An 18,471-nucleotide genomic window follows, 5' to 3' on the forward strand; every position below is an offset into this window, starting at 1 on the left:
TGTTTTACGATCCGCCTCGGCGTACGCGTTCTGCGGCCGCGCCGTCCTCGAGTTCAGGCTGGCCCGTTAAAAGTTACCCCAGCCGATCCCTCCTCAGTTTGTTTGCTAGCTCATGAATTTATCTCGAAGCACGCATATCGATTTCCCTCCGCCAGATTCCGCCTACAAGCGGCGGTGCTTCTTTTTTTTTTTTCCACGGGGCTGTAAGCTCGGGAAACGCGTGTTATGTATTCAGAAGAGCGACGGCCGCTTTGAAACACAACCGTGGAGCGGAAACGCAATCGTTTTTGGGGAATTTAGAGGATTCCCTCGGCGGGGATTTCAAAGCATCGCCGGCTGATGCGGGGAAACGTTTTTTGTTGTTGGAACTGATGCTTTGAGAGATACTCGGGGATGGCTTATGGAAATAGTGTAATGGAATCCCACTTTTGACACCGATTCCTGGTGGTATAATGGATTACACGACAATGAGATTTCGAATAGATTTCTTACGCAGTACTATTTCATTCTTAGTTTTTAGATTCTTTCCAATGGGTTCTGCCTAGTCAGCTTTCGACAAAAGAACGCGATTTTCGGGAATTTTTTGGGGAATATCTACTATGCACCTTTGTACAGTAAATCGACAGTACGAGCAAATACAGAAGGTACATTCCACAGGAAAGATAATTCTTCGCTTCCTTATTTCTATAAAACGTTTGTTCTCTCACGAATATCGCGAGAAGATTTTATATTTTTCTATGATCGTTCCCTATTTTTACACTTAAGATATTGCTTAACTTAGGCGCGGATTAAAATTTTTTGCCCCCAAATCTATCAAACCTTCGAGGGTCTCCGCGATTAAAAAGCGCGCGGGGGGGAGGAAGTAAAAGTTTTTTTAATAAAGCAGATTTTTAATTATTTCAAAAAGGAAACCGTGAAACAAATTTCATTCAATTATTTTTTGGCATAACTTGAAGAAGGGGCATAAATTGGATTATAAATAAAAATGGCAACAGTATAGAATTCTGCAGTTAATATTTATCGTATTTTATTCAGAACACTGTTGCTACGAACTTCGCGCCGAAGTCAAACATTCCTTCGAATATTCGCCTGTCAATATCGTTCAAGTTATAATGGATGACGGAAGAGGCAGCTTGAAGTCTCAAAATTGCCTCGGCCGCTAATGGAACCTGGAAAGTGCAACCATTAGTCCATCTGATTAATACGAATACCTCGGCATCGATTATTTTTCTGCCCGCTGAACTTCGAGATAATATTTTCAACTAGGAAGTTCAGTGTTCTACTTGCAGCGCTGAGAATCTCTTCGTTTTGCCCAGGCAACCAGTGCTTCGACAGCTACAAATGCACACCGCTTGTTGCGCTGCGAGAAAAATTGTTATTCGTTGCGGAGATACTAGGGCATCTCGCGTTCAAAGCTGTTTGAAGTTATTTGGCTGGTAGGGAAGTAATGTGGGTACGTTTCTCTGAAAATATTAATTGTTTTCGTATTCAGCCGTTCTTCCAGCCCGTTCGTGTCATTTTTATAAAATAACACGAGCTCCGGTTATAAAAAGACTATTATGCATTTTTTGATCTCTTAAGGAAAATCCCTTTTTTCGGGGGCTAAAATCGTAGCAAAGCTTCTTCAAAGATGCATAAAAGCATGGTCCAAATTTCAGATGAATCGAATCTCAAGTCCCTTAAAAAAAACTTCCCAAATTTTGCCACGGTTTTAACCGAAAATAGGATTCCTCCCTTAAGAACCGTTGCACTGTGTCCTCTTCTGTTTTTACCCACGGCGGAACGGAGAAGGTATATGCATTTAGGGTAAGAGGCTAAGAGGTTGTATGTTTGAGCGTGGTGGTGTCTGTTAACATTTTTCTCCAAAACTACTGGACCGATCTTCGTGCGGTTTTTTGCATTTGTTAGGTATGCTTTAACGCAGGGGTGCACAGGGAGCTGTTTTTAGCGCCTAGCTGCGAGCCACCCGCCTGTCCCGTTGCTAAGATTACAATCGGTGAGGCGAACTGCAGTAGTGTACGTGCATTTTGTATGACTTGAACCCAGCTATATATACTTACGCAACGAGCCTACGAGCACGCACGTACACTACTGCAGTTCTCCTCACCGATTCTAACCTTAGCAACGGGACAGACGGGTCGCTCGCAGCTAGACGCTGAAAACGGCTCCCTGTGCACCCCTGCTGTAACGGCTGGATCTTGTATTTTATGGCATTTGGCCGGGCGGCGCTGCAGTAGAATAACAATAATATAAACAGAACTACAAGGCTGTATATTCTAAAGAAATTAAATCGTCCTAAGCCGTTCCGTATGCCGCTATGTATTAGGCATACGTAAGCAAAATTTAATATTAAAAAAATAAATTCCAGTCCTCTGAATAAAGTGAAATGAAAAATAAAATTAAAAATTTTTAAAAAACCCACGACGGCTGATAATTAATTAATATTCTTGCCTTTATTATTTCACTCTTCTTAGAGGACTGTGTTTTATTTTTTATTGTTAAGTTTTGCTTACATCGTCGTGGGTTTTTTAAATTTTTAATTTTGTACGTTAGGTATACGTCTGCAGGTCACGAATTTTACAGATATTTTTTTTACATATTTTTGAGAATATTGATACATTAAGGCTCCAGATAGAATGTATGGGACTGTGACTAAATACGCGTAGCCTTGTAATAGCTGACGAAGAACACATTTGCAGTGAGTTATGTACTTCGAAGAATGTTGTTTACACACCAATCGAGGATTCCCCAAAGTAATCACCGTATCTCTGCAATACACAGTATTTGAAGACTTTCAAGTATGCGGTCATGTGACCAGGTAAGTGCAAACCTGTAATAGCCAATGAAGAACAAACTTGGCTTTACACACCGTTTGAGTAGGTGCCAAAGTAATCACCATATCTCTGCACCGCAGAGTAGTACTTCACAAGTCTGAATTGTACAGCCGTTTTTTTTATAGATATTTTATTTTTTAGTTCCGTTATATTCGAGGGCAACACAGGTTTCGAAGAAAAAAAAAACCAATCAATCTCGGGGCTTTCCGTGGACCATTTGTCCAATACTATCACCGTTGCTATCCCAACGCGTTTGGCTGATACATTTGTCGGTGATAAAGAGATAGTTATATCTACCAAGGCTTGCGCGCATCTAAACTATTGCGCGTCATTTGTTGCATGGGAAAAGGGGGGAACAATGTAAAACCCCTGCTTCTCCCTCTGCGCACTGGCCAGCCGAGTTACCAATTCCCCCAACGCTGACACTCCGGTGCTACTCTTCTCCGAACTCCAAGTACAAATACCCAAACTACCCGGGCACCACCTATGCGTCAATCGCACCCTTTCTAATCCCCGAATGCATACACTAAAATATTTAAAAATGTGACTAAATAAATGCAGCCCTGGAATGGGCGTACCAAAAACACATTTTCCACCCTGCACCCTAAAGAATATTCCTTTTCGTACCACTCAAGTTTGTCCCAGATTAATCACTATATTTCTTCAAGGCGCAGTACTTTGAGGCACTTGAGTATATGCGTTGGGGGATGTGACCTAGTAAATACACTCCTGTATTGTACGACCAAAAACTCATTTCGTGCTGCCGCTCTCAAGAATATTTCTTCACGCGCCACTCGAATACACCTCAAGTTAGTAAATGCATAGCGTTCTCGAAACCGACATTACTCTCTCACCCCCCACCAAAGTCAAATATATTCTATTAATTTGCTTCCGTCGCGGGCCTCCAACCGAGGGAACGTCTTTTTTAGCTCCAAAGCCACTGAGTTGGCACGAAAATAAGTTCGCTCGCGGCAGACGGCTGAGATCGGGATGAAGGCGGGCCGGATATTGGAAATGCGATACACTCTCATCGGGAAAGTTCGAGAGTGAATGCAACCTTTATAGAACTTCCACGCTTTTGAGGGAGCATGTCAAGGAAATACAAAAAAGGAGTGGCCCGCTCCGTCGAGATGCGGGGTATTAAAACCGTTAACGAGATATCGTGGCGCGACGCAGCGAACGGGAAAAGAGCTGCCTCGCAGAGTTTCCACCAACTAGCAGCGCGTTTAAGCTGTGACGATTTTTGTTTAAATTCTGATAAGTTGCCGAGGGTGTGGGTGGCGGTATCGGAGAATTTCCACTTGGATCATTCCACTTACAGCGAAACAATCCACAGCCCCAAAGTTCCGATTTTCACGAAACTTAGTGCGAATGTAGTGGAGTATGTAAAAGGCCATTTTTTCTGCGGAAATTCAATCCGAAGGGGTGATATCACCCCTTGCAGTTCCGCGTTGTTTCGTTATTTTTTTTTTTTTTAAATATGCTTTTCAAAAGCATTGTGCCTCTTGAAGATTTGCCCACGAAAAAAAAGGAAGTTGCAGAAATTAATTGTGAATGCCACGAGGGATTCGGATAATCGAGTTTTCTAACTGAGAACGATAAATAGGTACAATATCGCGCATTCTCCAGTCGCGGTTCGCTAATAAATTTTTATCGTAGCGAGGGCAACATCTATGAAGATCGTTAATCTTTTTTCCCGAGACAAAGGTATTTGAGCGCAAGGTTATGAAGGCCTCCATAAAAGGAAGTTAGCTACGGAAGTATCCTGCATGAAAAGGGAGAACGGCTTGTTTGCGATAATAAATGAAAGTCGTAAATTAAGCCAACCGACCGGCAGGCTGAATATCTGCTTTTATTTCCAAACGACACGGAAAAGGAATCACGCGGTCTCGGGAATAAAAGTGAAGCACTAAAATCGCCATGGATGACGTAATTCCTATTCAAATCCTCTTCGACAAATGTTGTAGAACAATCTAATAATTAGTAATATTTTAATTACAAGCGTGGTCTGAGTAAAACAGTTGGGAAATTTGAATTTGTAACTTTGCTTGTATTTTTCAGTACAGAGAATTCGGAATAATTCGATTTGTCGCATTATTGTATTTTTTTCGTGCAAACAATTTGGGAAAATCTAATTTAGTCACTTTTTTTATTTTCTGCGCGGAAACACAGACGTTGAAACATTTCGAAGCGAAAAATATACGAATTCGGCTAGTTCTATAATTACTAGAACATGTAGCTTTATAATCATAAGTGTTCGTATAATTCTGCAATCAAATCATATGATAATCGTTAGTAACGACTATTCACACGTACTGTATTACCGTAGTGTTTCAGATTTTCTGTGAGACCTTCGGAAGTAATATAATAATTAGGTACACTACAGTGTTCTCTAATTACACTGAAATAATTTCAACTTCTTTTACCCCACCCTTACGTCAACGCAGAATTGAGAAATGTATCTATCTGAACGATCAAATTTTCATTTACATTTAAACTAAATTAAATTGAACTAGTCATTCACTAGTGAACAATGTGTCACAGAAGGTGTTATGCTATTAAAACCTTTTCTCCCACATTTGTAATTAATTGCACCAAAAGAGTTTCTAACCCATCTATTGTAATTAAGTTAAATTAAAAAAAAAAAACAACTAAAAGCAGTAAAAATGTGACTAAATTAAATTAAATGCGTGAAACATTAAAATAAACCCCGCCAACATTCATAAACGCGAACAATTTACAATATAATTTGCTAATAAAAGTTTTCAATTCCAAGAGTGCACTAGGGCTGAAACTCAAAGGATCGGGAATCACGCTGAGGTGACAGCGAACATCCAAAGCCAAATCGGAAGAGGATTGCCAGCCTCTTGTGTATTCTTCGCGATGACAAATAATTCCGAGTGAAACAAATAATTGCTTCGCAATTACTGCAGCTGAAGCAACCCTTCGCTCCAATTAGTAGCATTCTCGCGCCTTTACAGTCATCAGCAGGCGAAGTTCGAGGATTCCTCCGCGTTTACTTTTTCTTCGCGCCAGTTTCGAGCCACTGTTTCATTACGCCTCGATCGATATAACCCTTGGATTCCACTTTGACACGAATCAAAGCGTTCGCGAGATCTTGGAAATTCAAATTTAATTGACACTCTATAAGGGGGTGAGAGTCCAGCAGTGGAATCATTTCAATCGTTCTTTGACAGTGTTCTCTCAGTGCCAGCTCCGATAGTAACGATATTCTGTACGAAACACGAGCCATGTTCAGTACCGATCCAATACTTTCTCGCGATCTTCAAGAAATTTGATGATCAAATATTCGTTTAGAAGAACTGATACCTATGTATTGGAAGATGGCGTAGTGTAGTTTATGGAGCGACAGTGAGGTCTCTACTATTAAAAATGCGAATTTTATAAGAGGAGCAATTTTATTAGATTCCAAATTTGGCGAATGACCTGTTCGTTTTTTTTTCTTCAATTTTCTGTTTGAGAAAGTGTATGAAAGACCTCTGTATTGCTTGGTGGTCTTGCTACGCGTGATCCTCAATATTTCTTCGTGATTTTCACGTAATATGATAATCAAATACTTAGTAGAAGTAATTGAAAGGTAAAATGCGTTCTTGACGAACCTAGTAGGGTAGGGTGGGGCTAAAAGTCCCGTTTTTCGTATAAACCTATATAAAATTTAGTACTAACAATCTACAGATATCTGGTGTTATTTTGTACAAATCACAACTATTATGCTTTACGTTCACGAAGTTCGTTTGTTGATACTGTTGCCCCACCCTACCCCACATATGTAATAGCCCACCAAGCGAAATATTCGAATTAGCCCGCGATGTACGTACCTACCCTTGTTTCGAGCAAGTTACCCTAACACTTTTATACGCAGGACGAGTAGAATCGATTGATTCGAAAGGAAATATGGGCCCATTTAGAAATAAGATACAATTCGTCGTATTTGTGACAAAGTAGCTCTCTAACGAATTAGATGCTCTCGAACAATGCAACTTTTTCCATCATCTTTTTTTCAATTTGTAGCAGGGAGAAATAGATATATATATATGACGTGTCCCAGATACTTTGTATAAGCAGCAGTCCTACCTGCTGCGTTATGTATCCTTCAATTGCGATTGCCTCGTCGCCGGTGCAGCTTCCATTAGATTTGTTCACTGCGAGAAAGCATTTAAAATGCGCGAGGCTTTGTGAATGGGGAACGACGTCGCTGTCCCAAGCATTTATGGCTGTTGCGCTGAAAGCGGAGAAGTCTCGTGCAATATATCTCTCGTCACTCGCTCCCGGCGATAATAATTAGACATGAAGCCCTGTTAGACAAAGGGTGAAAAATTCCAAAGCTTAATACGTTCCCTCCCAGCTTGCGTTTGGGAAAGCTTCTTCCCACGGATCACGTTACGTTCCTGATAGTTGCATTCTACTCAGTGCCCACTTTGCAGGCACGCAATGTTCTAAATACCTCTCAGGCTGTATGAGTTCAACATTTCAGGAATAATATTTTGAACCGAAGCAATAGATAGTTAACTATCAATGCCTAAATAATATAATCGTATAACTTGGTACACATGTGCATTCGGAGTACACAAAATACAGAGAATTCAATATTTCAAAGGCACACATATTGCATGTTGTAAAAACGATATTTTTGGCTGAACAAAAATTTATCCGTAATTCCAACGCTTCTCGATTTCAATAAACACAGAATGAAATGCGTGTGATTAATAATTTCGGAGATGTAAATTCATTTGTGGAGCCTGCCTCGTGCAAATAGGCTATAAATTTCGAACTTTGCAACAGCCGCCAATATTTTTTAAACAAATTCGAAATCAACAAAACGATGACTTAAACCCCTCCTAATTTCATGTGGTTGATACTATATCTCAATTTTATAAAAATTGAACAAACAGCACTTGTGAAATTACCCTGGGGCAACCCTTCGGATTCTACCTGCAAAAAATCTTCCGTTTCATGCTTCTTTTTTTTTTCATTTCGACACATGTACTTATTAATCTGTTAACGGGCCTATTCGGCTAGAAACTCGAGAAACTACAGAAGAGCCTACTTAAAATTGTATATTTCACATTAAATACGACGCATGATCAGGGTTGCCTTCTTATCGCCATATAAATCCCGCAGGGCCACACATTTCAACCCGGAGATTCGAATATAAATTCGGAGATGGAAAAAGCAAAAAAAGTTTTCTTCTCGAATATGCGGGAATCAAATGTGCAATTGTTTTAAGCTCAAACAATTCAGAATTTAAAAGTATCTGTTTTTTTTTAAATTAATAACTTTTATTGTATATAAAATTGATACCATTGCGTAATACTATAATTTCTTATTATCTCATTTTTTTCTACAACCCGGAGATTTTCCCAGTAAAACCGGAGCCCGGAGATTTGCTTCAAAACCCGAAGTCTCCGTGCGAAAACCAGCAAGGTGGCAACCCTGCGCATGATCCAATAAACAAAAATATTAATTTGTCCTCCCCAATTAACAAATTAAAACGACAATGAAATTGCAACATTTTCATCTTCCATCGGTTTCGACATACTATAACTCTTCTCCCCTTGCTTATTATGTCTCAAAAGGAGAAGCAACGTGCACAGTTCAATGCACAAAAGCCAGCACCGTCACTCCAAAGTTATCTTACTATTTCTGGCCTCAGAGGACACCAAAGAACTGACAATCACTCTCACCCCTTCGGCCCTCCATCATCTTCGTCGTAACCCAGCCATCCTATTTCGCGCACCGGCTCTGCTAATTATTACGTCGTCCGTTAAACCCTGAAATTTGATAGCTGACATCGATCTCCCGCCTGTTACTGGATGTTTAACGATGCCCAGCGCGCGATATTCGACCGTTGGTCGTACGATCGATTCCAGTGGATTGAGAGGGCGTTCAGAACTAGAGCGTGAAAAATTCTTACATTTTTCGAAAGGTCTTGTCGATTTGGAGGCCTGAAAATTACAAAGAGATATGTTTGTCTGGCCATGCACATACTCATTTCCCTTAAGACTTCCTTCACTTCGTCGGGCGGAGAAGTGGTGGATTCTTGTAGTTTACTTTAACTATGAACTGCTTTATATAACAGAAGCTTCATAAAGTGCAAAGTGATCAGCAATATTATTTAAATGTACCGAGCTGTGGCCTTCCTCGTACAGACAAAAGAATTTGAAACATTTAAAAGGGATGTGAAATCTGTATATGACACAAAAGGGAGCTTCGTATGTTGAATTTTAATGAAAAATATTCATTTCAGTAACATGAGCACATTTCTACAAAAGCCTTTTAACGAAATTAATTAATATGCTGACAATTTCACTAGCTATTATTCGTCAGTAGCTGCATTTTTTTCCATCGAGACGCAATACATCAGTATCTACGAATTTCCGAACCCTTCACGAAAAACAATGATCATTTACTCGATAAAATTTAATTCAATCACAATTCCATTTACAGTTCCTTCAACTTTCTTCTTAATTATTTTCCTTTGGAATCTCCCTGAAATTCGTGGCATCGATCCTCCACCATATTTCACTTGCCCTAGTCGCGATATTTGACAGTTTGAACGAATCCAATGGCCCACCCTTAAAGCTCGTTAGCAGCGACGAAGAAGCTGAGGATACGTTCCTTTGACGTTTCAGATGTGATCACGTCAACTAGCGGCGGCGGGGCGAGGGACCGTTACAGCGGCGGTTCCGCTTCCGCCCTGAGCTGCGGGGGCGAGAAGCACCGCGAAGACAAGCACGGGAGGGCGGGGGACGGCAAGTCGGGGGGCAGGAGGGACAAGGAGGAGGACACGAAAAGCGCGGACAACGTTTCCAGGAGCGCTCTGCCCTCGAGGCAAAGCCTCTTGGAGCTGGTCGGCGGTAAATGCATGAGTCGCGACACGCCCACGCATCATTATTATCATCAGCAGCAACAGGTAATAATACTAGTGACACTTTGCATACTAATATTGGCTATTTCGTTAGCTTTCCGAAGGGTTATTTAGGTTCAGCTTAAGGGGTTACACCTGGTCAGGCGGACGAAAAGAGGCGAATGTTTGTGATTTTTTTTTAAAAAGCGGAAGCGTATATTCTTACAGAACTTTTTGCGCTTAAAAGAGCAACGTTTAAAGAATATTTGGTAATTTTTTCGTAGAAAAATATTTAGGTTTATAATAAAGTAACAACCGACATCCAAGAAGCCTTTTTAAAAATTTGGTATTGCGGCGAGCACTGCCATTCGGAACCAGATTATCTAAAATAAAAAAACAAAAAAGATTTCGTTAGTATATTAATGTATCCTCGGGTCGACGGAGAGAATTTTCCGAAATGTTAATTTAAAACAAAATGGCGGCTATTTAAAGTCGAAATCCTGATTTTTTTCGCGTGATTTTTGCAAGAAGAAAAAGCGTGAACGATGTTGGCATAATTCTGTCATTAATCTTCCTGATATTAAGAGGCTTATCGTGCTCCACAGAAAAGAAGGTTTATAAAATTTCTAAACGGATAAGCTGAAGTACAAGTTAAGTGGCTTGAGTGATATTAGTACAAAGTTTTTACACGTTTCGAAAATCTGTATCAATTTGGACAACTGTTACTGAAAACAATCGTATAGGACACTGCAAAAATACATATACAAGACTACAGGGAGATAAACTTGAAGTCTGACCATATACGTACTCATTTCCCTTAAAACTTATTTCACCTTATACCTTTTCCTTCGGTTCTTATACCTTCTTTCCACTAAGAATTGCTTAATTTAAGAGAAGCTTCATAAAATGCAAAGCTATCAGCAACGTTATTCAAAGAATTTAAAAATCTTCAAAAGGATTTAAGATTTTCTTCATTCTCTATATGATCGAGTTCGGTGAAAAAATCATTCAAATGTCATGATTACATTAGTAGAAACTTTTCATAATGAAATTAGTAAAACATCATATACCAAACAGTAAATCGACCTTAGACCGAAGAAAAGTATCAATTAACCCCTAGAAGACCGACGCTTGCGGAACGAAAACTTCATTGCAAGACTTTCTTTGTTGCACTTTTGTGCATATATTATACAGATACATCTTTGAATAAATAGTTTAAACAATTCGTATTGCGATATCGCTGTTTATACAGGGTGACCCATTTAAATCACTCCACTCGAATATCACCCAAACTGTCATACATAATAAAAAAAACGTCAGACAAAAAGTCAAATGGTTTCAGGGGGTGCATCATCTGATGTAAGTAAGTTTTTCTTATGAGGACACGTAGAGGACATATGAAGGTTAACTTTGTTTTTTCTTAAACAGAATAATATATGTTTTAATTCACTAATCGATGCAGCCCGGCATTCCCTACACAACACCACTAACAATAAGCCACGTATCGCGAAAAATCAACCAACCTGAATGCATAATTGCGTACAGAATTTACTGTGTTCAACAGCTTCGAAGATATCCAAGTGGGTTGCTTCAAACGAGTCACCCTGTATAAACAGACGGACAGCATAAGCAACCAGTTGCACAGGTCCATATCTGATACTGACGCTGGCGTCATGTGAAAAATTTAAGGTCCCGCAGGACATACAGAGGTGGTCGCCAAGGGCTTAACGTGTTAATAATTCCATTGCCTGCATCAGAAGCAGAACATTTCTATTAGCACACAGCGCCTTCATACTCTTGACAAAGAATAATTCTAACACATACATTCAACGCAATGAAATTTAATCGCGATTCCACTTACATTTTCTCCAACTCCCTTCTGCTAACCCATCGCCCTTCACCCCGCCAACCGCATCCCTTCCATTACCCTAAAAGGCAATTTCGTTTCTTTTACTCAAAGAAAACAAGGCGGACGAAGAATAGCGCCCGCAGCACAGAGCCCGCGTAATCGCAAGGGGGGAAAAAAACCGAAGCGATTCTTGATTCTGCGCGCGAGGGGTAAAAACCGGGTACAATTTCGCGGGAGGACAGATCCCTCACCTGAAAGGATAAAACTCCCTCTTAATCAAATAAATTATCCGTATCAACTTCCTGGAGCGACCTCTCGGACCTTCCTACACAAAAACCCACCCCCCACCCCTGTTTTTTTTTTTTCATTCGTACCGTCTCTCTTGTAGCTATTCAATCACGTCCGCCGACCTCACTTTTTAATCGCGGTAGTCGTTCTCGCGATGATAGCGCGAGCAAAAAACCACAACCCCGTCCCCGCCCACCCTCCGTATCACTGTTTGCCCCGTTCCACCCAGCCACGACCCCGTGGCGAGTCGAATCGAAAGCGCGTTCGACAGAACCCGGTGGCCATAAATCCAGAGTGCATCGACTGACAAAAACTAGTAAACTGTGGTTGGGTGCAGGTGTACTCCGTGTCGCAGCGATACTTCAGCTCGTCCCGCGACTCGCTACAGGGGGCTTACGTGAACCGTGGGGCGAGCGAGCTCGACATAAGCCGCAAGCCGAAGAAGAGGGACCACCTGAAGGGAAAATTCAAGCTGCCGTACACGGTGGCGCTCACGTCCTCGCGCGACGAGTCGCACCTGCACACGCCGGCGTCCGTCAATCATCTGAGCAACAGCAGCTGCAACGGCACCGAGACGTGAGTATACAGGATCGATTATCTCCAGCGTCCTGAAGCTTGGTGATCGAGCTTCGCCTGGCTATGTATGTACATAGAGGTAGCTTGATTGAGGTGTATGGTACAGAGTGAGGTAAATAGAAAATCATTTGAAGGTGTACATGTATTTGGCGGTAAAGGTATGGCGAGCTAGAAGTGGTATCTGCAGGATGAATTTAGGTCAGTGTGACTGCTGGGGGTCATTTTACACGCTTTGGAGACTGGGATTTCAGTAGTTTTGAATTGGGTTTATGGTATCCTGTGGTGGTCAGAAGGAAGTTTTAAACGCATATTTTTACTTGCCCGCATAGCATCACTGGCCCATTTTATGACCCTTCAATTTATGGGATAGAAGTTCTGGAATATCATTATTTCTAATGGAACTGTCTTACAAAGGAAGATCCCGAACGTGAATATTCAAAAAACTCTGAAACTTGGTGAATATGTGGGGGATTTCCTCCTGATTACAACGCAATGTTTGTTTGCTGCCTAAATTCACTCGAAGGGGGTGAAATTGACCCCTGAAAATTCGGCTATTTTCCGATTTTGTGGTATAACTCGCGAACTGTAAGGGATAGAAAAAAAGTTTCAAGACAAAAGTTACTTCTTTTACTTAGATCTATCATTTGGTAAAAAAAATTATTTTACAGTTCACGAGTTATAACAGAAAATCGGGACATAACCGGATTTTCAGGGGTCAATTACACCTTTATAGATTAAATTTGGGCAGCAAAGAAAAATTACGTAATCGGGAGGAGATTCCCTACATACTCACAAAGTTTCAGAATTTTTTTAATTTCCGGGTTCGGGATGTTCCCTTGTTAGTTCTGTCACAGTCTACACTTTCTTTTGACCACTACTTCGAGTCGAGAAAAGCTTGTGTATAGTTATGTTGAGCCTATGTTACGTATAATTCTGTATTAAATTTGCATAGTACACTACTCAAAATTTTCTCGGAAAATTCAGATCAAAGTTTTGGTCTTCCAGATTTTATATGTGGACCTATATCTGTACCCCGGAGCCAGAGTGTATTAAGTCCACTTTTTTTTTTAAAGTGTCATTTTACATGTTTCCCGCAAATTTTTTCGTAGTGTTCCCTAAGCGTTTAACGTATTATTATGCATGCTGCGCACTAACTATATGCAAACTTTGAAGAACATCGGTGAGCTGAATGTAATAGCCTTCTATATTTCCCTTGTGGGTACTGTCATTCTTCTAAGATACCATAATATTAGAAGTGGATGTCTGAGCACGTAGAAAGGAATGTTTCCATACTTGTCTTACAATATCTCACGGCTCTTTCCTCGTAAGTACTTTCGTAACGAAAAGTGCTTATACGTTGAAGTAGAATTGCAATAGACGTTCGCTTCCAAGAAAGAATATCCAGCTATTGAATTGTCAGAGAAGTCACGTTCGCTGTTAAACGTAACAGAGAAATTCAACTGTTAAAAACATAAACTCAAAGCTCGTTATAGATCCAACATTTTTTCACCTCTTTATAAATCGAAATAATGGTATATTCTCTGCAAAACTTTTTCACTAATTAAAATTGATTGAAATGTTTTTAAGTTAAACTAACTAAAATGACAGCTTTTCGACTGGCTTCGTCGTTCATTGCGTGATCTGAAACTTTGGAGGCTGCCATATTTTGCACAAGTTAAACATTCAACAGAACTATCATTCTTCTAAATACACAATGTTCGTTTTATCCCGGAATTTTTATATTTCTCTAAACTGTCCAGAAAGGAAGATCCCTTAATTCCTACGAGAAACGAGATTAAATATAACATTTTTACGACTGCGCCTCGCCTGTACACTTTAATTCCGTTCAACTTTTATATTTCTGGATTACATAGTTAGTAACGGCGATAAAATAATAATAATAAATATGTAGGGTCTCAGACATTTAAAGTTGTTTCCTTCGATAACGAAGGGATGAGGAAGGAATAAAAAAACTCTATTCCAATACTTTGTTTTTTCATGAAGAATTATACCACAATTACTAGAACAGCCTGTACTTTTTATCAGTATAACTTTCCAATCACTTTCTCCAAATTTCCAATATAGGCTGAGCTAACAAAGGTGTTGATTTTTATAAGGTTAAATTATTCTTTGCACTCTGCGAATAAAATTTATAGCAAGAATTTCTTCGAGACAATACCCAGAGGTTAAACAACAAATTAATTAATATCATTAATAAGTTAAACGTTCATCTTTTTTGTCGCCGAATAGTTTAATTAGTTACATTCGAATGGATGTTCGTTCCACGAAGGATTCTTGTCCTCTCAGAATATGCACTTTAATTCTAAACACACAAGAAGATATTGCGAGGTTGAGCGAGGAAATTGCAAAGATTCAGATTCACACGTCACACACCTCTCTTCACCCTCTTCTAAGTCAGCACGCGCCTCCAAAATATACTCCGGTACACTTCTCCCTAAATACTCGATATACCCACCAAACTTCCCCTGACCAATAAAAAAAAGCCGCCTTATTCGTCGAAATGAGGAATCATGGGAAATTCAGATTTATTTCTACGCCAACTCTCTTTTGAATAATAAGATAGACTTGGTATCTTTTTAGACAATCTCCACTTCTTACAGCATGCAACAATATTACTGACTGCTCTGCTGCTGGGCTAGCTCCATGCTTCCCTGCTTTCATCGAAGTAATTTCAGCAGGCAAATTTTATGAGAAACACAGGATGTGTCAGAGAGAGAGAGAAACGCGCGCAGACACCCGGTGATTTGAGTTATGCTATGCAGCAGTTACATCATGCAAGCGTTCAACTCCTAACTAGTTTGACGCAGCCAGATAAACAGAAACTTGCCTCGGTGCATGGCGAACGAAACAACTTTGCTGCGCCCGCCTGTTGTATCCATCCTGGTGTCCCTAGCACGAGACACACGATGCTTGGGGGCGCACGGGGTATAAAATGGCGGGGGCGTACCGTAGAGCGGTGTAATTTTTATTGCGTGCGCCGAGCTTGACAGTGGGAAATGTTTGGGGGCAAATGGGTATCTAGTGGCAGATAGTAACTCGTAACGACGAGCATCTAGCAACGAATACCCGCGGCAGGGGGAGGATGTCAAGTGGGTACGTTATGGGCGAGCAGTCTATGTCACGTGGTAGAGGAATTGAATGAATAGGCGAAGGGTCTGTTTACAAAGTGTAGTAGTGGGCGGAGGAATATTTCGAAAGGCGGAGGGAAAGGACTCTTTGAAGGGAAATAAATGTAGGTATATAGTGTTATGAGGTGAAGTGAAATGGAAGCCCTCGGGTTCACTAATTACAATTTTATTTCAAGTAAATAACTTTAATAATAGAATACACAATTAAATCAGGAAAGGGTAATCCTCGAATACTCTGCTGCGCGTGAATAATTTAATAATACTGACTGCTCCATACTGTACCCTGTGTTCTTGCGGTACCATTACAATTTGCCGAACTGTTCTTCCGCAGGCGGTACACGGTGCAGCAACAACAGCAGCAACGCGGTAGCAGGGGTTACCCCGCACAGCCAGGGACAAAGGGATTCCGTGCGCGTGGCCCGAATTGGTCCTTCATCTTCGATCCTGCGGGCCGCCTCTGCTATTATTGGTCAATGGTGGTTTCCCTCGCCTTCCTGTACAACTTCTGGGTCATCATCTACAGGTTCGCCTTCCAAGAGATAAACGGTTAGTCTTTCTTTTATGCGACTCCATCTGTTGTTTCCATTCAATGTTTTTTTTTTTAGTCAGTGTTTAAGATGCATCGATTGCTTATACTATTAGGCCATCCCCTAATGCGTGCGTTGCAAGTATTCGCGAAGCTTCGCAACACGTTTTACGTATTTTTCTTTCTGCTAAGACTTCACAGTAGTTTGTTGTTGAAAATCAGCCGCTGCGAGGCTTGGATAATATTTGTGAAGGATGATGTAAAGTGTTCCGTGGATCAGTATCCTCCTGTGGGCTGTTTAAAAAGAAAAACGTATTTCTCTGTGGCACAGGCGAAACACGCTGGGTGTGGTTCTGCTTGGACTACTTCTCCGATTTTTTATACGTGCTGGACATAGTGTTTCACATACGAACGGGATACTTGGAGGACGGCGTGTTGCAAACCGACGCGACGAAGCTTCGGAACCATTACACGAACAGCACCACCTTTTACATGGACATCCTGTGCCTGCTGCCCCTCGACTTTTTATACTTATCTATAGGATTCAACAGTATACTGCGAAGCTTTAGACTCGTAAAGATATATCGGTAAGTCATCGACCACGTTACCTCGCATTTATAATGCACAGATGGGAATCGTGCCACAAAATTTCACAAGTGCAGACTGTGGTTTAAGATTGGCAAAACGAATTCTGATAGAGACGAATGAAGAAATTATTTATTTCGAAGGTGGATTTTTAGTTTGGCGTTTTACGGTACACAGTGACCCACAAATTTATTACGAAGGTCTAGTTCTTATCCAGATTACATGGGTGCAGTATATTCTTTCTATCGAAATTGAAGGAACTGAGCAGCAGGTAGTTATAGAAACATAAGGTGACGTAGGAAAGGGTGCAAAAACAATGCAACAGTTTTCACGATTAATTACTCGTTTAAATTTATTTAAATAAACACGTGAGTGACTAGATATTCCGAGTAATAATGAGGTTTCTAGGTGGAATTAATCCTACTGTGACCATAGGTCTCTTTTGACCCAATCGTATTCTGATTTCTTCAAAAACTTTTCTACTTTTGAGAAAAATATACGAAAATTCCCTGTTTATTTTTATGACATCACAGGGAGTGCTCCAATTGTTACACATTTTGTACAGGTGCATTTTAAATAAGCAGAAAATTAGATAAAATTATTAACAACATTCCTTTATACTTATTCTACTTTTGGGCCCACGGTTATTGAAAATGTTCTGTTAATACAGGATATAAAATATTCTTGTGAAATGGCAGAGGAAAACGTTGAATAATGACATAACAATGTCTGTTTCTCAGTGACTTCTTTATTCCTCTGCATTCTTCAGTAAAAGCAGTTCGTAGAAAGATAGGCATTGTAATATCGTACAGTTTTCTCCTGCACTATTTTTTTACATCTTCAATCGTAAAAGAAATATAATCAGTGCAAATTGCGTGACTCCCTCTGCACGTGAATTTATAATGTATCGACAATCTATTCCTCATTATTCGAGAAATAATTATTCACCATAATTATTTTCGCAGTAATAAATTATCTGCTGATGTATATGAACACCATAATTATTTTTCTCATTTTCGTAGCAGGTTCTTTAAATATTAATGTCGCTAAGGATATTAATTAGTAATTATTATGCATGAATTATCGAACTCGCATTTAGATGGATACTTGACAAAAATTCCAACAATATGACAAACAAAATTCGAACTTTTATTATTGCTTTGCAATTATTCAAATTTTACGAACACAATGTTCAGAGAATGGAAAGAGAAATCAGTGAATATCGGAGGAAATGTCATAACACAGTGATAGGAGCCATGCATTCATTTTTGCAAGACCATCGCAAAGCATTATTCACCCTTCGGTTGCATTTCAGAAATGTCTGGTCTGGTGAGATTCATATCCCTTTCTGCGTAAAAAGTACGTCTTTTGCAACGATAGCACAACCAATCTGCATCCACTTCCGCAGAAATTCCTGTAAACAAGTAGCAAATCTTCCACAATTCACGTACAATCAAATAGAAGCAATTTTATTCTACAAAAGGAACCAGAAAACAGGGAAAAGCATGCCATAGTTCTTCCTCAGCAACGAAATGAAACAATCCCAGAAATTTCTACAAACGTAAAAAAACACTACTACACTACAATTTAGTCACATTATTAAATGCATAATATCCGATGTAACAACACAGCAAGCTTCCATTTAAAGTGAACATTCAAACTTATTTAATATTTCAGCAAACTGTACAAAATTGATAATTCTTACATAAACTGGACAAAACACTTGCCCAGTTCGTTTCCAACCGAATTCGGGAAAATAAACATGGATACACAGGTATACGAATGTATAAAAAATC

General features: G+C 40.0%; 1 protein-coding gene across 1 annotated transcript in view; it reads left to right on the forward strand.

Moving 5' to 3' along the window:
- Positions 1 to 18,471, forward strand: part of LOC143367581 (uncharacterized) — a 257,197-nt gene that overhangs the window by 121,403 nt on the left and 117,323 nt on the right. The window contains exons 4-7 of the mRNA XM_076809538.1: positions 9,488 to 9,768; positions 12,177 to 12,415; positions 15,896 to 16,110; positions 16,422 to 16,677. Of these exons, the coding sequence (XP_076665653.1) occupies positions 9,488 to 9,768; positions 12,177 to 12,415; positions 15,896 to 16,110; positions 16,422 to 16,677 (991 nt within the window). The remainder of the gene's footprint in view (positions 1 to 9,487; positions 9,769 to 12,176; positions 12,416 to 15,895; positions 16,111 to 16,421; positions 16,678 to 18,471) is intronic.

Source organism: Andrena cerasifolii, chromosome 4 (assembly GCF_050908995.1).
Source record: "Andrena cerasifolii isolate SP2316 chromosome 4, iyAndCera1_principal, whole genome shotgun sequence".
NCBI classification, from domain to species: domain Eukaryota; kingdom Metazoa; phylum Arthropoda; class Insecta; order Hymenoptera; family Andrenidae; genus Andrena; species Andrena cerasifolii.